The 26788-nt window shown below is 38.0% G+C and overlaps 2 protein-coding genes across 3 annotated transcripts in view; one reads left to right on the top strand and one right to left on the bottom strand.

The window, feature by feature from the left end:
* The window catches only part of Immp1l (IMP1 inner mitochondrial membrane peptidase-like (S. cerevisiae)), a 60921-nt gene extending 45400 nt beyond the window's left edge, over positions 1-15521 (top strand). Inside the window, exons 6-7 of the mRNA NM_028260.2 lie at positions 14143-14253; positions 15227-15521. Of these exons, the coding sequence (NP_082536.1) occupies positions 14143-14253; positions 15227-15295 (180 nt within the window). The 3' untranslated portion in view covers positions 15296-15521. The remainder of the gene's footprint in view (positions 1-14142; positions 14254-15226) is intronic.
* Positions 15522-16670: 1149 nt separating this feature from the next.
* Positions 16671-26788, bottom strand: part of Dnajc24 (DnaJ heat shock protein family (Hsp40) member C24) — a 36842-nt gene continuing 26724 nt past the window's right edge. For both annotated transcript variants that reach the window (NR_033993.1, NM_026992.3), the window contains 2 exons: positions 20411-20479; positions 16671-17057 (listed from right to left, as the gene is read on the bottom strand). Coding sequence is in view for 1 of the 2 variants with exons in the window: in NM_026992.3 (NP_081268.1) it covers positions 16927-17057; positions 20411-20479 (200 nt within the window). In the remaining variant the exon portion in view is untranslated. The remainder of the gene's footprint in view (positions 17058-20410; positions 20480-26788) is intronic.

Raw genomic sequence — 26788 nt, forward strand, 5'->3', positions numbered from 1 at the left:
GTTTTAGAATGTTTAATAAGCACACCCAAAATCACATGGCTCAGAATTAAGTTACATTTTATTTATTTATTTACTTATTTATCTAATGTTTATGTATATATTGAACTTAGTTTAAATTACACATAAAGATATGGTGAAATTGAATTCTGTATGACCTACATTGGCCTCATTTTTTAAGGTTTGCTGCCTTAGAAAGGCTATGGTGCGTTAGTATAGCGGCAGCTGAATTGCCCTGTGCAGCTCAGTGCCTGCTCACTAGGCTGTGTGGTAATAAAGCTTTCTACATTTACCTTGAAGTACATGAATGTGCCCTTTAGGTTTATGTACCTACTATGGTACTTTGTTCTTTTGATCTTTGCTTGGTTGACAGATTACTAAAAAGTCAAGTTGTTGCCTGTGGTAAACTTGTCTTTCAACCAAAAACATCTACTTTCCTGTAGTTGTGTAAAACTATGAATCCTTTTCATTTCTTAAAAAAATACTATTGCATTTATTTATTTATGTATGTATGTATTTATTGTGTGTCTCTGTGTGTGTGTGTGTCTGTGTATAAGGACAGCTTGTAGGATCTCTCATCCCACCATAGGAGTTCTGGGATGAAACTCAGCCATGGCAGCATGTGCCCATATCTTCTGAGCCATCTTGCAGTCCCCCATATTCAGATATTCCAAGCAATGCTTCAGTGTCTCAACCATAACAGCTTATATGTGTTTATGAAACGTCAGTGCATTTCTGAGATTGTTGTTGCACGCTTGTCTGACCTCAGTGAGAGGATGTGTGCTGAGGGGTGGTACTCATGGAGGGCCTCCCCTTCTCAGGGGAGGGGGAGGGGGAGAGTAGTGATTGGGAAGAGAGGAAGGAAGGGGCCTGGGATCAGGATGTAAAGTGAATAAATACATTAATTAATGAAAAAAATTAAGAATGTATGTTTTCACATTTAATTTATAGTTATCAAAAAAAAAAAAGAAAGAAAACGAGGTAAAGCTTTTTGGTTGTCTTTAATACCACAAGATTCTAGTATTGTACACAGAAAGTTATCCTCACGAAATTGTAATATAATTAAGACTGAGTGATAGAAGCTGAATAAGGAATGTAATGTTGCTTGTGCCTCCTTTTTGTCAAACTTAGGTGTGTTAATATTTATGTTACTGATTAAAATAAAAGAGAGTTCTTTGTTTCAGAAAGAGCTAACTAAATGTACTCAGGATGCATTGGTGGAATTGTGTTAGTACTTGAAAATGCACCTGCAAAGCAGGAAGAAAGCTAGGAAATGTTTAAATCAAACTGACAATGAGCAAAACAACCTCATCAATTAGATAGCACTAGAAAATGGCCACTTTATATAGTTAATGCTAATAGTCCTGTAAGGTGGACTGTATATGCTTAGAATTCAATTGAAACCCCTGAGTATCCTAATGCTAGTTTTCTGTTTGTTAAAAGTGTCATTTGCCTTCGCTAAATGTTGCAACCATCTGGTCTTGTATTAACCAGTTATATCATTAACAGAAAAAGTACTTCTGTGTGAGGAGAGGAACCATCAGGTGAAAGGGCTTGTTTATTATAAGTTGCTGATACACTGAATTCTAGGTCATTTAGATAGAAGGACTACCTAATAATACCACTTACTACACTCTATCTAAGCAAGGGACTTGCTATTTTGCAAACTCTGGTGATAAAAGCTGTACCACACATCTATTTCTCAGCAACAGCTCCAAGCAATCAATCAGAGCACACTACTAATGCCTTAATTGCAGCTGGTATGGAGGACTGTGTTTACTCTCTTGCTAAAGTGAAGTTCACTATGGAGATGGCCTGGCTCTTTCATCCTATAGCTAACACAGTTCAGAAGAGAAACATCACTAATAGTTTACTAGTCTGAAGTGCTTTTTGCTTAGATGTTAACAGTAAAGAATCATCTCTTAGGCCTCTCATTTCAGTGTTTCTGGTGCCTTCTCTGAACACTTTCACAATAGTTTAAACTTAACAATTATTTTAGAATTTCGTTTTACAGTCTTTTTTAAAGATTTATTTATATATGTATATGAGTACTCTGTCTTCCTGTATAACTCCACAACAAAAGAGGACATCAGGTCCCATTATAGATGATTGTGAGCCACCCTGTCATTGCTGGGAATTGAACTCTGGACCTCTGGAAGAGCAAACAGTACTGTAAACCATCAAGCCATCGCTCCAGCCCTATAGTCCTATTCTTGTATATCTGAAAATATGTTCATTAAGATCAGCATTCGTGGTGAATATTGAACACTAAAAGTATTTCAGTGATTTATATTTAGACAGTAGTAATACTATTGGTGAAAATATACTTAATCTAATACAGTTATATATGTTTCAGTGTATAAGTTAATTGATGCTTCTTCACTTTAATGTTGCCCAAATGTAACTGAGAAAGAATAAGAAAGACTGAAATTGTATGCAGCTGGTCAACAGAAGTGCTGAACCCCACTCCAAACTCTGTTGTGATTAAAGATAAATGTTCCAACTGTCAGATGGCCTCCTACTGTCTGCTGGGGAAATATAATGACTGTTGCTAAGACAGAATAGGTTCAAATGTCTTGGAAGAAGAAACTAATGAAATACTTGCCCTGCTTCCTTAGAAAATTAAATTTTGACAGGTTACATGTGGTTTCTTTGACCCAGAATCTTAGCTGGTAAAAGTATTCTCACTATACTAAACTCTTTTCTACCCAGAATAAGACTAGCTAAGGAGAATAACATAAAAATAAATGTGCATGTTTTAAAGTGGTTGCACATAGTAAAATAGGAAGAAAATATTTGCATTCCGTGTCATTGTAAGAAGAATCTAGATAGTTGAAAGGTTTTCTCCTGATCCTTTAGAGGTTCTACAGGAGAATAACATATCACTACATGTGACACAGTAGTGCTTGTGTCATTGCCAAGTGTGCACATAAAACTAGCAGGACAAGACAGCCAAGCAGTATAAAGAAAATACAACTATGGATGAGTAATTTAGATATCTAAGGTAGAACTGAAAATTCTCATCTGCTTCTTCCTGCATCTGAAGTGACTTCAAACTTGACCTGATTTCCCAAAATAGCTCTGGGGACATATACTAAAAAAGACTTCTGCCCCTAACCAATATTGGTCCCTGCCTTAATTAGGCTGCCTCATGAACAGCCAGGTCCCTGAACTTAGAAGAGAGGGCAGAAGGGTGAAATGACAGAGAATACTTTGTCTTGAGACCTAGGAGGGAAAAGTGGAGCATTATACACTTGGTAAATGCCAAAAGTATTGGGGGGGAGAGGGAGATGGAGCACCATGATAGAGATGACAATGAAAAGATAAAACTCAGTTCCTTATATTTCTCAAGCAGAAGAATAACAGGAAGTGACTTAATTTATAAAAGATCATACTAGGATTAATGTAGACTATTAAAAGACTTTTCAATGGAAATTCCTGGAGATGTGGAACCTGTTTAATAGGCTGCAAATGAGATCTAATTAGGGTTGTAACACGAAAAAATGCAAAGTAGTAACAGTATCACAGAGATATTGAGAAAATACTAAAATCAGATTGAACTTGGGAAGAAAGGGAAACCAAAAGGCTTCAAATTAATATCCAAATTATTAGTTTTAGCGGAAGGTTAAATGGTCCCGTGGGGGAAGAGATTAGAAGATACACACAAATTTAAGCAGTTACTAAGACTCCAAATATAAGAAAAGAATGCAGCCAGAGGATGGGGAGGAGTGTTATGACATACTGGCTTTGACCTTGGCATGGCTGCTGCATTATTCAACTTACAGCAGCTATGGCTATCATAATTAAGACCCATGTAGAATTAAGCCAGCCAAGTTCATGGCTAAGGTTGGGTAGATGACTTCCAGACCTCAGGCTTTACTGAGGAGTTACGGCAGATGACAGCTGCTAGCTGCTGGGAGAAAGAGGATAATGTTGCTCTCTTTTTCTGCCCACCTTTGCTCCTTAGATGGAAAACAGTAGACAGCTTTATTTTTACTACAACTGCTGGGCGCTGAATCTCCTGCCCTAATCTTATCAGCTAGCAACTAGCTCCGGCCAACTCTCTTGGTCCCCACCCTCAGTGGAGGCTGCAGGCCCTAGGTACCCCGAAACCTTACATGGTTGTTTATGCTTCTTGTTCCAAAGCCTGGCTGAAAGACCTCCTCTTTCACTGTGTCTCTTCTCTTCTTCCTGGGACCAAACCCATCTTTACCCTTTGTCCAGCAACTGACTTTTGCCTTCTTTATTGACCAAATGATGAACCAATTATGGAACTAGATTTTAGTATCATCTCCTCACTCTACAATTATCTAATATAGAGTGCTCATCCCTGAAATTATATATACACCAACATCAAGAGTGCAGCAGACTGTATTCATGCATTTGTGTATGTGTGTGTGTGTGTGTGTGTGTAAAAATAATAAAGAGGCCTTCAGTTCAAAAGGGATTAAGATCGACATGGGAGGGGCTAGAGAAAAGAAAGGAAAGGGGAAATGATGTAATTATATTTTAATTAAAAATACATACATTTAAAAATATCACCTGAGCTAGGAGTGGTAGCATGTATCTGTAATTCCAGCACTTTGGAAACTGAGGCAGAAACATTGTCAGTTTGAAGCTAATATGGGGTATGGAGTAAAACTCTGAGAACAACATAAAATTGTTATTTGTCATCCATTCCCATAATTCCCATAATTTACTATTTTGTATTCCCAAAGCTTTCATTCTAAATAATTTGAAAGATTTATTAGAATTGCGCTTTGATGAATAAGATACAAGTAGGAGAGTCTATCAAAAACAAGCATTCAAAATGCCTTTGTAAATAATGCATAAGTAATATCAATACAACAGACCTACATAATCACTTTTAATCATGTCTACTTTTAAGAGAATGGACTTTTTCCTACTGGTGGCCATCAGTTTTAGTATAAATTTGTTTCTTAATCAAATATTCTTCATGAAACAGTTATGCCTACACAGGTACAATAGGACACTGAAAAGAATGACAAAAATTCCTCTACAGCAATAAATTCATACCAAAATGAGTTTGGGCTTTGGAAAGAATTAGGTGACATGACAAGAATAGTTGAAGAAATGGCTAAGCAGTTAAGAACACCAGCTGCTCTTGCAGAGGACCTGGTTCAATTTGCAGGACCTCCGTGGTACTTCATAACCATCTGTAACTCTAGTTCCAGGGAACTGAGAGCCCTCTTCTGAACTCTACAGCTACCAGGCACACATGCAGTGCATGCATGTATACACGCAGGCAAAACACAAATCTAATTCTTTTTCTTTTCTTTCTTTATACAGCTGCCATGGTAGTGCACACCTAGTTTGAGGCCAGCCTGGAATACATGTAGTTAATTCCAGGCCTGCCAGGGGTACATAGATATTGTCTCAGCCCCCTAAAAGTACCTAAAATCAGACGCATATTTGCCAATTTTGTATAATGTGCATCTGATTTGCCAGCTATTTAAAGGTTATTTCCCCGCCCCCCCCCAAAAAAAAACAAAAAAACTCACTATTTAGTACATATTACCGTATTCTCATGACTCTGAAGTAACTTAAATTTTGGTTTTTTGCATTTGACTTTTTTTTTTTTTTAGTCCGTGCCTCACTATAGTTCAGGCTTTCATTCAGGCCTGGAACTCAGTTCATGAATGACCTTGTCTACCTTAGACCCTTTAGCAATCCCTCCTTATTATCCCATGTGCCACCATGCTCAACTGGAATATTATCATTAGTAAATTACTTTGTTTCATTATATAGGGCTATAACATGGCTGCATTTTGGAAGTCTAAGTCATAATTAAGCAACAGAATATGCTTTATATACATAGATATAGGTATAGATATTTGACTAATACTGCTTACTTAGAACATAAAATTTAAATGTCTAGCAATTGTTAGATTAAATGACATGAGTCTACATTATGTAGAGTTTTTTTTCAAGGCAAGGTATTAAGGATTATATGTTCTGAGATTTAAAATGAAATGCTTTTGAGACTAGTCTCCTTGCTGTATCACTCCCATTCCATTTGCTAAAACAGAAACAAAATGGCCTGATCTGAATGGCTGCAGAAAGTGTATGTTTCCTGTATATTACACGAAAGAAAATGTGCAAAAAGGAATTCCTAAAGGATCACTCCTCTTCTTGCCTTCATGTTTTAGTGCACTTATTAGAAGAACCATTATGCATAAGCCATAGACAGGGCCAATGCATACCATGCTTATAAAGTATAAGATTTATAGTAAATAAGGGGTTAGCTTAAAAACAATTTAAGATTTTCAGTTTTGAAACATCTGAAAATCAATATATAATATCTTACTTTTTAGTCAAAAAAATTTTAAACTAGGTGTTCTTTGCTTAATCAAGTAAGTGAATGATTAGAGTTTAGCGTATGTGATATTTGATATTTTAAGCTCTCACATTTCACTTGAATCAAGAAACACACCACCTGTGGCTTGCTGGGCAAAGCTGCCTGTGATAGACACCCATAGACCGTGGGGTAATTACGTTTGTTGCTTGTACTAAAAAGGAGGCACTTAAGCAAACCTCAGTGAGTATAGCCAAGAACTACAAGCTAGATCCTTTTTCCCAGCTCTGAGATTAGCTTTTATCATGGTTCATGAAGTAAACATTGCAGACTCATAACAGTCTCAAAAGAAAGATAATCTGACTTAGAAAATGTTGATTATGGGAAAAAGCACAAAAAAATAACTAAAATTCAGAATTTGTGAAACATTGTATTTTCTAGCCCTCCTTATATAAGGTTATCATAGCTTTTAAAAACATAATATATTTTACTCTGCTATCTTTTCCTGTTCATACTTTAGTATAGGACTGCTGTAAACTTCTTATGTTGTCTGATGTAACTGTAGTTCTTATATGTATTACTGAAAGCAGCAGGTGTCTACTGTATGGGTTACAGGCTAGCCTGCTCTCACTGTAGTACCAGAGACAAAAACACTTTTAAAAAATTATCAGTAAAGTTTTCCCTGGCTCACCTTTAAATAGTATCATGCTGGGGGCTGAAGGAATAGCTCCATGGCTAAGAGCTCACCATTGCCTGTAACCAGCTCTAGTGTATCCTATGCCCAGTTCTGGTCTCCATGGCCACCTGTGTGCACGTGAGCATTCTAACAGGGAGACGAAATGTACATACACATACATTAAAGATAAATCTTTAAAAGTATCAGGCAGCTGTGCATGGTGATGCACACCTTTGATCCCAGCACTTGGGAGGCAGAGACAAGCAGATCTCTTGTGATTCCAGGGTCAGCCTGTTCTACAATAGTGAATTCTAGTCTAGCTGAGGCTAAATAGTGAGACCCTGTCTCAACAAAACAAACAAAACCCAAAAAAAACAAAGCATTAATAAAGTCAAGCTGGGAATAGTAGTAGATGGTGCATAATTGAAATTCCTGCACTTTGAAAGCTGAAGAAGAGTATTGTGAATTCAAGGACAGGCTGGCAAACATAGTGAGAAACTATCGGGGAAAAAAGTTCATGAGTCACCCAAAGGTAAAACGGTTTAAGATAAACATGCATATATATATAATATTTTAGATTTCTAGGGTAATGCATGCTATTATAAAATATAAAATTTGAGACATAAAAAACAAGGACTTTCTGCTTTTATACACACAGTCATTAAAGTTACTTTTTCATTGATTCAGTTGTTGACATCTTTCCATTAGTTTGTTCTTTATTAACATACTTTGGTTTTTGTATTTTAATCATCTGTCTATTATATAAATGAATTATATTTTATTTAGCCTCTGCTTACTGACCAACATTTATACTATTGCCCGTTCTGAGACAAGAGAAATCTGAGCAGAGTAAACATTTGCCTTTATTTGTGCCTTTTTGGTTGATTGCTTTTGAGACAGCGTCTCTTATAGCATAGGCTGGCCTCAGACTCTGTGCCCAAGCATGACCTTGACTTTATAAGCTGCCTGCCTGTACCTCCTGAGTGCTGAGATTACCACCATCCGTTTTAGATTGTTCTTTAGCTAGAACTCAGGGAATGGTGGCATGCTAGAGACCTCCTGTTGAAGAGCTATCACTCCAACCCCTGTCTCTGTCATCGTGAAAGCACTGTTTGATTGCTAGCTGAGGATGCAAAGATTAGGTTCTTACATGGTTGAAATCTATGGATCACACTGCCAGGAAGGCAGGAGCTACAAAAAGATCTCCAGGGATCTACATTTATATTCCTTTGGTTGACAGATAAATACTAAATCGTAGCTATTCATGGTGAAATTCAGTAATAAACAAAGGCGAATAACTAGGGAGCTCCAAGACTCAGTTCCTAGAATGCATGCAAAACCAGGAGACATTTGAGTTTCCTAAGCCAGTGTGAACAAGCCAGAGAAACCTGGAAAGATTGTGCCCTGTAGTACTGTGAGAAGGAGCTCCGCCAGGCAGCTTGAATATAAGGCTTAAAGTGAGTAGGCTGATCTTTTGTAGTAACCCCCTTCAGCATGGTATTCTCTGAAGACTGGCAGCAAATCCACGCAACAGAGGGTGTCTAGCTAAGTCACAAACAGCTAGCTCCGTGAAGAAAGCAGTAAAAGGAAAGCCACACTCAGAAGGGAATCAGGTAACTAGCCCCGAAAGACACAGTAAAATGCCATTTGTAATGGTTTTCAAGGAACCAGAGCATACGTAAGCATGATGGGGTAAAAATGGCAAATAAAGAATCAATACTCGTCCTGTTTGAAATTCTTTCACTTGGATTTGACAGCAGAATTATAACTACAAAAGATCAGTAATTTTGACATATCTCTCAAAAAATGGACAAAATAAAGATACTTACACACAGAAATTGGGGAGAACTTCTAAAGAAAGTTGAAAACTTACTTGCAAATAGACTTACAAAAAACTTGAAAGGACAGTCCTCAAACTGAAAGGCAAAGGAGCTACACGTGTGGGTTCATAACAATACAAAGAACACCATCAATAAGTCAGAAAATGTAGTACTTATCTTTTGCAGTGCTTGGAACTAACAGGGCTTCACATTCTAGGGAGACCCTCTAACCCTGAGCTGTATTTTCAGCCTAGTTTTGTTCTTATTTGTAAACTGCACTTAGACACCTTACCCACTGAAATAGCATATACAAATACAAAACAATGCTGTTCTGGTACTAATAAGCAATGTCCATTCAAAAGAAATCAAAAAATTACTCCTATTCAAAATAGCTTTAAAAACAAACTACAGCCAAACAACCTACATCCACCAAAAACACTTAGTAATGAAGCTGACACAGGAAGTGAAAGAACGCTATACTGAGAAGTTCAAAGTCCTGAAGACACGGAAGACAATATTGGAATATGATGAGCAGTACTGAAATATAATGATCCCCTTCTTATGGATCAACACAAGATAGTGACATGGTTATACCACCACAAACAACTTATAGATTCAAAGCAATATCCATCAGAATTCTAACACCACTTTTTTGTTATGGAAAAAGAAAAAGTAATTGTGTAATTCATATAGATCCTCTATAGTCAAAGCAGACCTGAGCAAAAAAAAAAAAAAAAAAAAAAAAAACCAAAAAAACAGTGCTGGAAGTTATCACATCGCCAATTTCAAGTTGCATTGCAGAAACATTTTAACAAACTCAGCATGGTACTCGTTCAAAGACAGACATGCAGATCAGTGACCTAGAACTGAGTACTCAGATACAAACCTGTACACCAGAACCACCTGATTTTATTTTATTTTATTTTACTAAGATGCCAAAAACATTCTTTTTAAGAAATGATGTTAGGAAAACTGGGCAGACACTTCCAAGAAAAACAAAACAAAACAACAACAACAACAAAAAACAACAAAACTAGATTAATCACCCTGCACAAAAAGTCATTTCAAAATGGATCAAAACTTTTTATTTAAGACCTGAATTGGGAAAGTATTGAAGAAAAAGATGTTAGCCAGGCAATGGTGGCACACGCCTTTAATCCCAGCACTTAGGAGGCAGAGGCAGGCGGATTTCTGAGTTCAAGGCCAGCCTGATCTACAGCGTGAGTTCCAGGACAGCCAGGGCTACATAGAGAAACCTTACCTCGAAAAAAGAAAAAAGAAAGTTTAAAGATATAGATATGGGCAAGGGCATTCTGAAACAGACTCCAGTAAGTCAGGAAATAACTATCAAAAACTAACAAATGGGGATTACATGATATTTAAGAAAAACAAAAATAAAAATAGTTCTATACAGCAGGAAAATGATCAAGTGAAGAGACAGGCTAAAGAATGAGAGAAGAGATCCAAACCATATAAAGAACACACACAAACACCACCACCAACAACAACAACAACAACAACAAAAATCTATTAAAAAACCAGACAATCCAATTAGTGACTGAGCTAATAAGTGAAGAGAAAATTTTAAAATGAAGTGCTGCAAATGGCCAATCAACATGATAAATCTTTCATCATCTTATCCACCAGGGGAACAGAAATTAAAACTTCATTTCCATCTCCCCCCAGTTACGGTGGCTATCAATTATACATATAGGCAAGGATGTGGGAAACAAGGAACATTTTTATACTGATGATGGGAATGTAGGTTGAACTAGCTCTGTGGAAATTAAAGGAAGTGTCTTTAAAGAGACGGAAACAGAACCATGGCATGATCCAGCTATCCTATTTCTGGGTATATACCCAAAGGACCCTAAGGCAACAAACCACATTCATGTTTGCTGCAGTACAGTTCACGGTACCCAAGATAATGGGATAAGCCTCTCTACTGTTGAAGATACATGTGCATTATAAAAGAATGGTGTACATACATAATGCAGTTATATTCAGGTAGAAAGAATGAATTTGTTATTTCCTGGGAAAATAGATGCAAGTGGAGATACCCATATGAAGAGAGAAGTCTGTTACAGGAAGACAAACTGTATTTTCAATTATTTGTGGTCCTAGAATTAAAGAATTCTGCCTACAGCAAACAGGAGAGCTAGCCCTGACCCTCACCTGCTGCAGCCCTTGGAAGAGCAGGCTCTGAACCATGCCTCGGCAGCAGGGTAGCGCTGACCCAATTTGGGAGAGGGGTTGCTGGTGAGCCTACAGAGTGCAGAAAAATAGGAGCACCAGTGGGCTGGTCAGCACAAATACCTCTCAGGCCCAGGTTCAGAGCTTTGAATCACCCCAACCCTACATCTACCCCATCCATGAACTGGTGGAGTGCATGAAGGGGCTGGTCCTACAGATCCAAAACTACAGGATCTCCATGACACAGGCAGCAGCAACAGGATATCCAAGAGCAGTCCCAATGAGGTTCCAGTGGAGTGGCAGAAGCCAGAGTCCTTGTACCAGACCAATGAGTCAGTGCAGTGAGTATTTGCAAGCAAATGCTTGTGGACAAAAAGCCATACTATGGGAAATGGTGTGACACACTACAGCTTCCACAATGAGAGTTTTTCCCCCTCTACTGGGGGGCGATTGCAAGGGTGGAGGACAGGTACAAGGGGAGGGGGAATTGAATGCGATTGTGGTGCATGATATGAAATTCACAAAGAACCAAGGGAAAGTGTCTGAATGTATCAAGATAAAAAGATACATACTTAAGAAGTTTTCCTTTTAATCTTACAAGCAACTATTAAAACTGTCTGAGTATATGAAGATTAAAGAGATCCTAACTTGGATTGGAGATGGCTCAGCAGTTAAGAGTACACTGGTTGCTCTTTCAGAGGCTCTGGGTTCAATTTCCAGCACCCACTTGGCAGCTTACAACTGTCTGTAACTCCAATTCCAGGGGATCTGACACCCTCCCACGAGCATACATGTAGACAAAACATGAATGTACATAAAATAAAAATAAATTTAAAACTATCCCTACTGAAGAGATTCTTTTATAAGAGATGCTCTTGGATTAAAGGGAACATCAGCAATGAGACCGTTTTGGGGGTTGTTACATGAAGCATTAAATCGAATGCTTTGTTTTGTTTTGGAGGTAGGTGCTGGGGACTGAATTCAGCGTCCCTTATATGCTAGTAAGCTCTGTCCCTAGCTCTTATATTGTCTTCTAAATACATGAAAGAGATTGGGCATCACTCAGAATTGCAACGAACCCAGTGTTCATTGGGTAATGGCATTAACCTGCTGACCTACGCTTAATTCTTGTACTCTACAAGGTAGAAAAAGAGTAGACTCATCCTTCAACCCAGAGGTGTATACACTCACACACACACACTGTAAAGCTCAGTTTTTAAAACTGAGACAAAAACAAAGATACAGAGGAACTATTTCTTACCATTAAGTGGGCAAACCTTTGATGACAATAAAATAATAAAAAAATTAAATCATAGCATTAATATCTACTTGCTTATTTTGTCATAAAATCAGTGAAAAGAGAACAAAAGCAGTAAACAAAAGCAGGCTGGGAGGTAGCTCAGTTGGTAGAGTACTTGCCTAGAATGCAGTAGGCCCTGGGTTCAGTTCTCTAGACCACATAAAATCAGGCATGATGACACATGCCTATAATCCCAGAACTCAGCGTGGAAACAGGAATATCTTGAGTTCAAGGCCATCTCCTAGACTACAGTTTGATACCAGGCTACCTGAGACCCTGTCTCAAAACAACAAAACCGACATGAAAGTTGGATGTTGTTATAATCCAGTACCCCAAGCAAGGGTGCAAATGTGGAGGGTGGGACCACATAGCAGGGTGGAATGTAAATATCATGGGCCCTCAGATAGGTAGAGATTGCCCTACACTGTAGTGTAATATCCTATTTGTAAAACATCTTTCTTTTCCTTTTACTGGTATCTCTTATTCATACATAGCACCAGTATTATGACTGAGGAACAAACATTCTTTAAGAAACTAGAAATCTAAATACAAGAGCTCCTTATCTTGTATCTTCTCCAAAAGTGCAGTAGGTACACTTGGCTTTCCATATGCTGTGCTCATTTATATGTGACTTCAGATACACTTGCTTTTCTACACTGCACTGCCTGTCGGTCAGTTTATGACTAAGTAGTTCTAGACATGTTATCAGCTCCAGGACCTGAAGCTAGCTCATTTAATCAAGATATCCTAGAAATACAATCTTATGAAAATGAACTCAAAATTTAAATGCTCATAATATACAAAAATAACATTGTCATACAAAAATAAAATTATGGTATATCTTAATCCAATGAAATCTTCCCAATAGATTGTTTTGGTCTGGTCAATAAGTCAACTTTTCTTGCATTAACAAAAACTATAAAATAAAAACATAAAAATGCAGTGTACAGATTGCTGTCAGAAAGCACCTTCTAAGTTTCTATTGAATGGATTTTTAGTGGGTGAATATCTCATATTGGAAGAATGCATTTTTGAGAAGTATAGCTTTGAAAAAGGATTATAATTGAGTAAACATTTATACCTTTTACTAGTTAATATACAAGACTTATCTAGTAGAAGGTCACTGTCATTAATTTGCAGCTGATGGTTTTATAATAGGTCCTTCTGGTTCTTGATGGTCATTATCAACATATAAGGCAGTGACGATATGGCCAGTACAAAGGCAAGACAGGGGTCTTAATTAGAACTCTGACAAGCCCACTGCAATAAAATGATGAGATTATTTGTAATTGATGTCACAATTCATTACCACTTAGTTCATCATGAGCATTCTAATAGGTCTGGCCTCAGAACTGGCCCCAGGATGTTGCTGACTGGCTGCCCTGCTTATGCTGTTACTGCAACAGGAGGGCACATTTTCAGTCAGCAGCCTAATGACCTCTTTTGAAGTCTATTAAATTAATGACAGTGGCACACTGTTTTCACTTCTTACAACCTTAGTTTGAGGTTTCTACAAATTAGTGTTTGGGACCCAGATAATAAAGAGATCTTTTTAAAATGTAGACACCTTTGATATTTAGTCATTTAGTAGAAATGAAAGCAAAACTGACATGTATAAAGGAAGACATCAGGATATATGTTCCTCCTCCAAATGAAGTCTTTCTTTCATATAGGGTTTGTGTAGCTCATCCTAGCTTTGAGTTCATGATCTCCTTGCTTCAGTCTCCCAAGTGAGGAGAATCTAGTTGTACACCACAGTTCCAGGCCTTTGTTTTTTGTGATAGTCCCCTGTTGAGTTTTTCTTGTTTCTAAAGGGCCTGCTTTTCTTTACTAATTCCAGGTGCCAACAGGTCATGTTTGGTTAGAAGGTGATAACTTACAGAATTCTACCGATTCCAGGTATTATGGACCTATACCATATGGACTAATAAGAGGACGTATCTTCTTTAAGGTATGCTTTAATGCCTAGAACACCACCTTTATTCTATGAGCTGGCAGGGGTGAGGGCATCTCTCTAATTAAATCAAATCTAATTTGAAACCCATGGCTTCCAAGTTGACTTAACTGTTGCAGTGACTGCATTTGATGAACATTTTACCTTTACTTAAGAATGATGGACAAAACATTATCCTCTCCCCTTCCTATTCCTCCACGTCCTGTTCCTAGGGGGAATAACTGAGTATTTTTATAATAAAATTCAAAATAATTAGTAGTAGCCTAGAGAACCTTTGAGTTTACAGAAATCAAATTCTGCCATGTGTGACTTTTACAGCCATAGTCACATCATGCCAGCCAGCACTTCTACAGCAGCAGCAGCACAGGCTCAGTCTACTTGGAATGCAGGTGGACCCAGGTAAATACAGCAAGCCTTAGGCAGGTGTATGGCTGTAGAGAATATACAATAAGCCTTAGATGACATTGGTTCTTCCATTATTGGTTGATATAATTTTATTTTAAGACAGGGTTTTACTCTGTATTCCAGGCAGGTCTTTAACTCTCCCTTCCTGTCTTTGTCTTAGAAGTGCTAGTGTCACAGATGGCAGATTACAGGTATTTGTCACTACACCTGCTCCCCCTTGATCACAAGGCTTTAGAAGAAAACTGCATGAATATCTAAGCCGACTGGATACTGTTCAGGGTTCTTTATACTTAAAAAGGTGCCATATTCAAGCATTTACAATATCAAGTAGCATAGATTGGTAGTGTAAAAGAAAACAGCCATGTCTTCACAAACTTATATTGATACACTAAACTGAATTTCTGGTGTCATGTTTGAATGCCTCAGAGTAAATATACATGTTTATTTTCAGAATAGCTGATGAAAAGAACGTACTGCAGTATCTAACACAGAGAAAAGGAAAAGGGGACATGATGATGATAAAGAATTTTCATTAATTGTATTCAACTGTATTTTCATTTTACAGATTTGGCCTTTCAGTGACTTCGGATTTCTGCGTGACAGCCCAAATGGCCAGAGATTTTCTGATGATTAATAAGTATTTCTTGATTACTGTCTCCTATTCAAGTGAATTTATTACTACAGTTGAAACCATGAACTTAATAAACTATTTGCTATTCAGTTTTATTTATGTTTTAAATATAAGAGTAAATATCACACTCTGCAATATATATTAAGTAAAAGTATTTAGATAAAAATTGACCCAAAACAAATTTTCTTTCTAAATTGTATGATATAAAAATATATTGGGGAAGAAATCCAGATGACTATCTCATATTTGAATTTTGGTAGTTCTAATACAAAGAAAGCAATCTGTTTTCAAGTATACTTCATATGTCAGCTCTTCATAGCAGTCTAAGTCTAAGACTGAGCATTCCAAGTTGACAAATGACTGAGCTCTGCTGACAACACCGTAAGTTAGACCTAAAAGAAACATTTGAGCAGCAGTCTCAGTAAGGGTTCCCTGTGTTCATAAAATGAATTCTGGTCTACATTGTAGACAGAATGTTACATACAAAAGGAAGTCACATAAGACCCAATGCCTACAGTCCACTATAGTCTGTAATCACTCATTAGAAAAGCCCCTTCGAGCCGGGTGTGGTGGCGCACGCCTTTAATCCCAGCACTCGGGAGGCAGAGGCAGGCGGATTTCTGAGTTCGAGGCCAGCCTGGTCTACAAAGTGAGTTCGAGGACAGCCAGGGCTATACAGAGAAACCCTGTCTCGAAAAAAAAAAAACAAAAACAAAAACAAAAACAAAAAAAAAAGAAGAAGAAAAGCCCCAAACAGAGGCCATCTATTAAAAAGGAAAGTTGATATTTTAGGGGTTTGTTTGTTTTGTTGAATTTCAGTTAATAGGTTTTCTTTTCCTAAATTACACCTGAACTTAAGATAGCTCCTGCCAAGCCTTAGACATACAAGGCCAGGGCAAGAGTCACGTTTTCTAACACATGGTCCTCTGTGAGCTTTGAAAGAAATTCGTAGAAATCCATATCCAGCCTTGTTTAGGGCAGAACTGGGCTCACACTTTTTTCACAAAATTTCTAATCTTATTGAATGCCTCAGTTATTGAAACAGGTATACAACAGGCATATAATGTAGCAACTAAAACCATCATCTTTTAGATGAACAACTTCATAATTAAGAACAAGATGGTTCAGCCAGTACCAGAACTTACCATAATTCTCAGGACCCAAATTTGACCCTTGGGACCCACCCTGGGGAAGAAGTGAAGAATCAACTCCTCCCAGATTCTCAGAATGTCCTCTGCCCTTCACACACACACACACACACACACACACACACACACACACAGAGAGAGAGAGAGAGAGAGAGAGAGAGAGAGAGAGAGAGAGAGAGAGAGACTAAAGGAAAAGGAAGACCCTTAGGAACTATAAAGAATACTCTTACCTGATTTTTGAAAAAGATATTTATACTTCAAAAAGGAAATCATTAGTTTGTACCAAAGAGAAAACAAAAGTTGTTAGCTAAAAGTGCAAAAATATTATTCAAGTCCTTCTTGTAATATCCTATAATTTACATTTTAGATACATATAAAAAACTGAATTAATTTGTTAATCTTAAGTGGTTTTGCTTGAAGACCATCTTGAATAACAAGAAAGCATCTGTGTCCTTGTTGTAAAGGACCGAGGGCAGAAGACGCAGCTCAGCTCTGATGGAGGAGCTCCACAATCAGCGAGCACGCGTCACAGGAGATGAGGGTGGCTTCTTGTGCTTCATCCTTGGAGACAGTGTATTTCCCACCACATCGACAGCTCAGAAAGAAAGATTCATCACCTGCAGAGAACACAGAAATAATGCCTCAGATGCTCAGAGTCACCTACTCTGGTAAAACCTTTCAAAATCCAGGGCATGTTCCGGAGAAACTGGAAAAAGAAAAAACAAAACAAAAAAAGATCAGGGAAAGATAAAAATGTTTAAAAGGGAGCTGGAAAAATTCTCATTCATAGAAAAACTTATCTATTGAAGAGTCTCTTTATCTGTAGTAGCAATGGACTGGTGCTCTGACTCTGTATTCAATATTCATAGATGGGGATTGGGCTCAGAGTAATCTATATAATTTACTTATAATTTTCCGTTTTCTTAAGAATTCTGAAATTTTTATATTCTTCTAAGCAGCACATTAAAGTTGCTAATGATGGTGGAAACTGGAGGCTTAGCTGCTACTGTCCTTTGAAACAAAGTCACATATCCCACTGCTGTTCTAGTTATTCTCCCTCTGCTAAGTGTAGTTCTTGGAACTCACCAGGTTATAATCTGTTTTACTGAACTCAAGCTTAGAGACAAATGACATCTCAGTAGGTACAGGATCCTGAAGTGGCTTCAGCTGAGTCTCAAAGTTAGCTACATTTAAGGATCACTGTGCAGGAGGGAGGAAGCAAGAGGCTGATGTGAGAGTCAACTGCCTTGTGTTTGCTCTGTATAAAATGCAGTCTTAGAAAAATGGGCAGTCAAGCCAACTTTATGTGTTGCCTTATCAATAATGAAAACATAAATCTCTTCTTGCTTTTTATTTTTTATCACAATGTAGGTTTCTCCATAACAAAAAAATTTCTTTTGAATTTAAAACTGCAAATATCCCCTCTGTTTAAGGTAACATATATATAAAACTAGTGAAAACATGTTTTCAAAGTGATTAGTTACATTATCTAAAAATGAAGGTTGATATTTATATATTTATGTTATTACTGTATGTTCCCATATGCAGTAGCATGTGTGTAAAGGTCAAAAGACAGAAGTGTAATTGGTTGGTTGGTTCTCTGTCCACCATGTAGGTCCCTGGGGTCTATCTCTCAGCCATCTTGTCTCACTCTTGCATCCTTCTTTCACTGTTTCCCTTTTTCCTCCTCCTTCTCCTCTTCTTCTTCTTTTTTTTTTTTTTTTAATTTTTGTTTGAAATAGGGTCTTACTAAATAGCTATTATTGTTCTGGCAATATTCTTACCTTAGCCTCCCAAGTATTGGGATTTCAAACTGAAAATAGAAGCCATTGTGCCTTGCCTGATGACCCAAACCTTTAATACCATCACTTGGGTGGCAAAGGCATTGGTGACTGAGGCAGGACTGGCCTACATAGTGAGTTCCAGGACTGCCAAAGCTGCATAGTGAGACCCTGTTTCAAAAAAATAAAGAGCCACCATGCCTGGCTTTGTCATTGGACTCTTTTTCTTTTCATTTTCATTTCTTTTCAATTCCTTTTCCCCTCTCCCCTTCCTTCCTTTCTTCCTTTCCTTTGGAATGTATTTTTATCTTATTATATACATTAGCCACTAGGTTTCTTAAGGCCCCACAGCAAATATGCCTTTTAAAACTACCTCAGTAAACAATGAGATAATCTGAGGTGACATACTCCACAAATGGGTCACCTTGGAGTTTTGCCATGGGTTTTCATCTTCACATCTGGTTGAAATTTCTTCTTATCTTCACTGAGGTCCTAAAGCAGTATTTTTATTTAAACAAATTTAGGCACAATATATGAAAATTTGTAGGTTTAGATTTTTTTAAACCTATTTTTAATAAGGGTTTTAAATGTTTTAATGTCCCTTTTATCTCACCACCCACCAAAGTAATGGAAAGGAAAGGTTAATAGAGCAAAGGAGGATGTGGACTTGTTTAGAACTATTTCTTTGGAGTGAATCTAATCTGCATTGGGAGGATATAAGCACTTAAGTTCATATGAATCAGCAATGGCATCCGATCCACTAGCAAACATCATTTATGAATCAGTAACAGCAGGACTCAAAAACAGCATTTATAAATTAACAATGGCAGGTTGATCCAGAAGAAACCCCAAGGCTCTACCAATTTGCCTGAATCTGAGGAAGTGCAAAAACACCAAAACACCACCTGAAGTTTTTTGGTGCATTTCTCTCTTATGAGTGAAGACAAATGTTAACCAACAAAGAATGGTAAGCATACCAACAAAATCTTTAGTTGTCAGTGAAGACCAGCATCAGCAAAGCCCCACGATGACGAATAAAGAATGGCAAAGCATACCAATACCATCTAGCATCATCTACTGTCCGTTGGGCTATATTTATATTTTTAAACATCATGTGTTCTCTCAAACACCCATTCTAGCAAAACATCACATGCCCTTTTTCTAGACTGCCTCTAGAAAAATACCATGTGTCTGTTCTTAGTAAAACATCCTCCCACATGTCTGCTTCAGCAAAAACATCTTCTCATAAGACAGATTCCAGAAAAACATCATATGACACAACTGAGAAACAAGAAATTTCTACTTTAAAAAATCAATAAAAATCCTAAAGCTATTGTCTGGAAAAAGCTTAGTCTTCAGTGTCCCAGTGTTTCCAGAAATGTGTTTTCAGCATAATAAAATGCACTACTAGGCCATGTCTCTCACATGTATGTTTACAACATCTCCTATTTTGTACCTTTACCACCCATGGCCATTGTGAAAATGATCCTGAAAGAATCCCAACAATATAACCTGCCCACTTGATAGACCTTTTGTACTACACTAAGATTGATTTTCCCCCTTTTTAAAAAATTTATTTATTCTAGGCCTGCTTTTTCTAAAATTAGTTTAAAACCTACATTAGTTTTTAATGCTCCTATCAGAATCCAGACTGTGTATAGTGCTGTTCTTGGGAGGATAACGATAATTTCTATCTTTACAGCCTACCTTAAACGAGCATCAAATATGTTCTGTGTTTGAATCCTCCCCTTTCTCCTTTTAGCAGTACTGGAGATTAATTAAGCCAATGGGTCCCATGCAACATTGGGGAGCAACAGTGTCTACTAGCCAGATCCCCCAGAGCTCCTGGGGACTGGACTACCAACCAAATACACATGGAGGGACCCATGGCTCCAGCCGCATATGTGGCAGAGGATGGCCTTGTTGGGCATTAATGGGAGGAGAGGCCCTTGGTCCTGCAAAGGGTCAATGCCCCAGTGTAGGGGAATGTGAGGGCCAGGGGCGCAGAAGTGGGTGGGTGGGGGAGCACCCTCATAGAGGCAGGGGGAGGGGCAATGGGATAGGGGGTTTCTGAAGAGGAGACCCAGAAAGAGGAAAACATTTGAAATGTAAATAGAAAATATCCAATTAAAAAAAGCCTCCTAATATATGTTTTCAGTGTGGATAGACAAAATTAGATCAAATCTAACCTTGGTTCCAGGACATCTCTTCAAGGCGCACCTGTGCATCTACTGGCCCCACATTTCTTAGCTCATCTTCTGTAAAATATAAAGTGAGATGGTTTTGATAGAAATACTGATAATGTATCTCTTGTGCAGCCATTCAAGCCCGTATAATGAACCATTCTCAAAGTAACTTAGTGCTTTTGACATTAGTACAAGGCAGAGAGGTCATATCCCATGTCCACTTAAATAGAGAGAAAAGTCTATACAAAGAACATCAGCAAGCCAGAATAGCCCTTGTGGGGAAAACAACTGGCCAACACCTTTAGCTTCTCAGCCTCCAGGACCATGAGAAATAAACTCTGCTTAGCTACCCTGGTCTGTAGTGTTTTGTTATGGCAGTTCAAACAGACTAATGGGTATTCTTCAAGTCAAATGAGATCATGCCTAAAGTGCTGTATGGAGCAAAGCTCTACAAAAACATAGGGGGCTGTTGGTCATCTGAATGTAGGAGAATAGTAAGAATCTAAAGGGAGGAGGACATTACTACTTTGGCAGTCCCACAGCACAACTGTGTGCTATGCATCTTTTGTTATTATCTGGGCCAAAGTGTTCCTATACAGATAAAGGGCCTAAGGAAGCTGTGAATCCCACAAGTATGGTCTGGTTAGTGCAAGCATGTAGTCTCACTTAAAACCTATAGACTTTGAGCAAAGAAAACAACTATAGGTGGCCTCCATTCTGTTTTCAAGGGCAATGTATAATTCCTGTATGTGTGTATTGTTCTTTTAGAAGATAATGCTGGGGGGGGGGGAACACATTACTAAAATTCAGCAACCTCCCCCAACTCCAGTGAAATTTTCTTTAGCTGTCTCACTAGCCTCCTGTTCACTTGCTAAGAACAAGTCCCTTTGTTCTGTTGTGTGCATGCCTGCAACTTAATTATATTTAATAACTACCTGCTCAGAATTTATTGGTGAGTTACACAATTTAAAAATAGGTGAAAAGATTATAAAATATTTTGAACCTACCATATCTATTAAGGTTTGTCAAATATTATACTACATCATATTTACTGGGTACCAACAGTCTATTAAACTGTCCCTAAAACCCAGACACAGACTTTCTCTTGTGGTCCAGGTAGCCTTTCCATCTATCTACGGCCACTGAAGAGCTTATGTATAATTTAATAGTATGCTCAGTAGTTCCTAAACAAAACAAAGTATTTTCCACATTCTATACAAAGTATAATATAATTACCTACCTGTTCTGGCTTCTCCCCCCTCCCCTACTACCACCACCAGTTTTTCTTCCCATTTTTTTCCTTCTTTCTTGCCATTGAGACAGAGTCTTACTGGGAAGCCCTGGCTGTCCTGGACTCACTATATATAGACCAGGCAGGCCTAAACTCACAGAGAACCACCTACCTCTGCCTCCAGAGTGCTGGGATTAAAGGTGTGTACCTTTAGTCCTGCACATGGCTCTCCCCCCACCCTTTTTTTTTTTTTTAATTTCAATCTGAGTCTCAGGGAGAAAAAAACAATAGATTTTTATGGTTTAATCTCTTATTCAGAAGAGTCAACTTTAATAGAATTAAAAAAATACTATCTAAAGAGAATAATTCACAGTGAAAAGACCCACTTGGAGAACAAACAGTATTATCAATTTGCAACCAGGTTACTAGGATAAATTTCTCTATACTTGGCACACAACTGAAGCAAAGCAGATTGGGGGAATCAGCTTTCTAAGCCTGACCTATCTGGGATACTTAGAAAAGACTAACTGTATTAAAAGGATAAACAATTATAAACACACATGATGCCACTATATTTAAAAATAAATAATAAATGAGAAGTGTCTTGCAAATGTAACTGCCAAGCCATTCAACTTCCTACTGTTCTGCTTTTCCACTAGGAAGCAACCATTATTCTGATCTAGTTACTATTTGTGTGCTACTCTATTATTCCTCCCACATGTCATTATTTTCTCTTAGTCTTTATCCCTACACACAGGGCCTTCAGAGTAGCACCTATTCTTGGTTAGAAGATTAGCATAGCCTATCTCATGGTGAAAGAGAAGAGAGACACAAAAATGATTACTTCTTTGCCAAAGATCCGAGTTGAAAGGAATATATTGGAGTTAAATGGCTACGGATAAATGGAGATTTTATTTAATACTATGTGCACAAAGATCCATGAGTCTGGCTTTAAAATTCAGTATCTGACATAAATATGGGTATGAAACATGCCAGAAAACCTTCCCTATGCTGTTGAGGGGCAAGGAGTCTCAGGGGCTTAGAATTAGAAGTCTCTTAGAATTAGAAGGGGCTTTCTGGTTAATTGTTGTGCTTATGGTGAAAACTCTTATCAAGTGACACACAGATTTCTGTATCTACTCATGTTTCACCTCAAGAAAGTTTTAAAGGCAGTTTTATTGCGACTTCAGCAGTGCTGTTTTAAATGCTAGAAATAAGTTTTTGTTTTTTTGTTTTTTTTTTTTTTAAGAAAAGTTATTGTCCTTTGAAAAGAAAATAATCTAACAACTTCTGGGGTGATTAACTCAGGGGAAAATTGGATCCCTGGAGAACTGTATAATGAGCAGACCCAGTACAGGAAGTAAAAGGTGAATCTAAATGTGGTCAGTGGGGGGCAACCATGCTCCTTTGTTGAGAGGCAGGTGTCCAAAGATGGGGCAACAGCAAATTCCACCCAACCACCCAGCCCCACTACAATTACAAGGAAGGAGAACAAACAAATCAGGGTATTTTCCTTCCTTTCTTTCTTTTAAAACAATGATCTCTGCTTGTCCACCACGTGGTTATAATTAAACATCTTAATTCTTCCCTATGCACTAAAGTTGCAGGGGCTCTGAGAGTAAGGGGGGTTGATAATTCTGCATTGATTCGGCATGGCATCTTCAAAACAGATGAGTTTGTTTTAGTAACACACACACACACACACACATACACTTTTTGCTCACTGCGGTGAAACATATTATTAGGCAGATCTAGAACTGCAAATCCCACTTCAATGTTCTCCTATGGAAATAAAATACTACTACTAAGAAAAGAAACTAACTTGATTTAGAGATCAAGATTTTAAAATTCAATATTCTGTTTTTCTACATAATGGCAACAACTTTTTGGAAAAAAAACAAAATGAAACAACAAAAATAGGAAACAAAAACCAAAAAGAGCAAAGTAACCTACATCCAATTGTAAAGAACACACTGCTAGCATTTGGTATGCTCACTCTATCTAGAGTGCAGTGACTACACAATTTGCTTATTAGAAAATGGGTTTAACTCTTTTGAAGATATCAAGGAATATTATGGTCTGTTCACACCCTGTGTCATACTGACAAACTTAGCCAAATGAGACAAGACGATCCCCAACCCACCCCACCTTCCAGTTTTACTTTTATATATCAAAAGCAGTGCATTATAGTTAGAGCGAAGTTCCTGAGGAATATAATGATAAAATCAAATAATTTATGTGCTTACTTGAAAAAGAATCTTTCAATCTTTAGAAGTATAGGCCCTTCTGACCTTGTATTCTATTGGGTTTGTCTGACAACAAGAGGTGAAAGAATTCTGTGGCTCCATTGTCTCAACAGTGGGATCTAAGACAACACTGGCAGGGCTCATCAGAGAGGTTTATGAGCCTGCAATTCAAAGAGATTAAAAGGAAAATCTACAGCGATCCTTTCACACTGGCGAATAACATTAAATAACTATTAGCTGCTTGGTTCAGTCAAGCTCACCAGGGCCCTTGCTGAGTCATTGACAGCCTTGTAAAGAGGAAAAGTTTCTTCAGCCCCATTTGGGAATCAATAAATATTCCCTACTTCTTGTAAGACAATGAGAATTCCAGTCTTTAAAAACTTCTTCCTAATGATAATCAAACTTCTAAAACAACCCTTTAATATCTAAATAATGTCTAATCCCAGTAAACTTTCTAACCAAAGCTACAATTTTAAAAAGAAAAAAAATGAAAGGAAGAAAAAAAGAAAAATCAGTAAGTAAAATTTTAAAACAGCAGCAACCTGAGACTCTGGGGAGCGGGGGACTTAACTGTTTACTACTGCTGAGGTGTTTAAATGTCTCATTCAGCTGAATAATGGCCTAGAGATCAAGTCCATCTGCAGGCCTGTCTATACTGTTCACTTGTGGCAATGTCATTTATTCAAAGGGCAGTCACACTCCCAAGTGCTTTCATGTAGCAATTAATCCACTACTGTTAGTGCTGTGCAATTTCAAATGCATAAAAATAAATATTTGTTTTTAAAGGCTTGTATGCATATAAATTAAATGCAAACGCTAGTGTTATCATCCAGGTCTAGCTCAGAATTTTTCTATCTTTAGACAATTTAATTTTAAGAATCATCTAATTTTAAAAACCATTTCACTACAGAAATTAGATTTTCCAAACAGGAAGAAGTGGAAAGTATTCAGTTCTGGCCATCATACTGCTGTTCTTAGGGGCTGAGAACTGGGCAACATCTAATTTGAAATTTGTTTACTAAATTAAAAAGCCTACAATCTTTTCCCTGATGAAATTATGCTCACAACTAGAATGTTTTCCACGCTGAAGAAAAGAACTGTGGAGTTTTTACAAACTACAGGTAAAACTGGTACTCAGGAAAGGTAACAAATGAATCTTGTCTGGGGTTGACCCAGCATTCTGAAGGCTGAGACACAAGACAGGAATACAAGGACACCCCAGGCTATAAAATGAGGACCAGTGTGAAGTGGGGGAGGGAGGGAGGGAGGGAGGGAGGGAGGGAGGGAGGGGAGGGGAGGGGAGGGGAGGGGAGGGGAGGGGAGGGGAGGGGAAAGCAGGATAAGATGGGTACCAAAAGAAACACTAAAGCTGAAGCCCATCTGCTTTGCTATAGAACAGATATATGCCCATTCTCTTTTTCACAGCATCATAATGCCTTATCTCTGACTATGTAGACTAAAAAATAGTGGACCATTCATTCGATAGTTGTGCAAAACGTGGAAGCCTGGTAACCTTGATTCAAACTCAGAGAAAACTGCTTTGAATCCCTTGCTATCAGTCACTAGCTGTGTGACCTTGGTGAAATTAGCTAATCACAAGAAGCTTTTTGGCTTCCCCTGAAAACAGATAATGCTATGTTTCCCACAAGGGTATAGAAATAATATTTAAAAGGCAATTACCACAGTTTCAGTGTGCATAAATACTATTTTAACCGTTATTATCTCATACTTTTCCCATTGAACTGTGTACTGGAGCATAAGAAAATGACGAAAACCTAGTTCACTGTTAGTGAGGAAGCTTCAAGTTGCAGTGTAGGAAGGAGGGCAGCAACTCCTTACCTCATCTGGTTTCATAACAGTTGTCAGTCCCATTAAAACAGATGCATTAATATCAAACATTTATACATGGTATATGGAAATGGGAAAGTGACAGGGATGGGCCAAGGAATTCCTGCCCTCCACCCCCAAAGAAAGGGGGTAGATCAGGGGCTGTGGGAGCAGAGAGCATCACAAAATGGAAAGGCCCAGTAGCTGTGGAGGTGATGAGGTGGTGAGCTACAGTGAGGACGAACTACAGGAGCTGTGAGGATGAAATGAATATCCAGGAAAAAGGATCACAAAGGAGAATGGCTTTTTTGTTTTTGTTTTTTTTTGTTTGTTTGTTTGTTTTTTCGAGACAGGGTTTCTCTGTATAGCCCTGGCTGTCCTGGAGCTCACTTTGTAGACCAGGCTGGCCTCGAACTCAGAAATCCACCTGCCTCTGCCTCCCGAGTGCTGGGATTAAAGGCGTGTGCCACCACACCCAGCTCACAAAGGAGAATGGGAGCTGACCTTTCTGACCCACTGATGGTAAGCAGAGCCAAGCAGAGAACCAGCAAGCAGCACAGGGCTAAGCACAGAATGAAACAATGATAAAGGCAATTGGTCTTGGTTTTGAACCAACCAACTTCAATGGGGTCAAGTTAACACAGAGAAATTGAGAGTGGTTAAAGTAGAAAATAAGTACTTCCTAAAACCCACTGATCAGTTCTATTAAATCAGATCCTCCAATGGTGTGTGCGCTCACACCACAATTACAAACATTTTTTTTTTTTTTTTTGCCAACAGGTTTTTAATTATTTGAAACTTGTTAACTTTTATTCAGAATCAATAACAAATAATCTTAAAATACTTTACATGGTAAAAATAGTGACAACTCAGATGAGCAGGGGACCCTCCTGGAGAGTCCTTGTGCTCTCCTATCTGTCCTAAGACACCAGTCTCAACTGTCTAGATGGATTTTCTGCATCACTTCACATACTTATTTTCCCAGAAACAGTCAGCAAAAAACAAATCTCTTGATGCTTATCTGCAAGTTTTTACCTGAAGCAAATTTTTACAGTCAATTTTGAAATTCCTAAAATC

The sequence above is a fragment of the Mus musculus genome, chromosome 2, assembly GCF_000001635.26.
Source record: "Mus musculus strain C57BL/6J chromosome 2, GRCm38.p6 C57BL/6J".
NCBI lineage: Eukaryota > Metazoa > Chordata > Mammalia > Rodentia > Muridae > Mus > Mus musculus.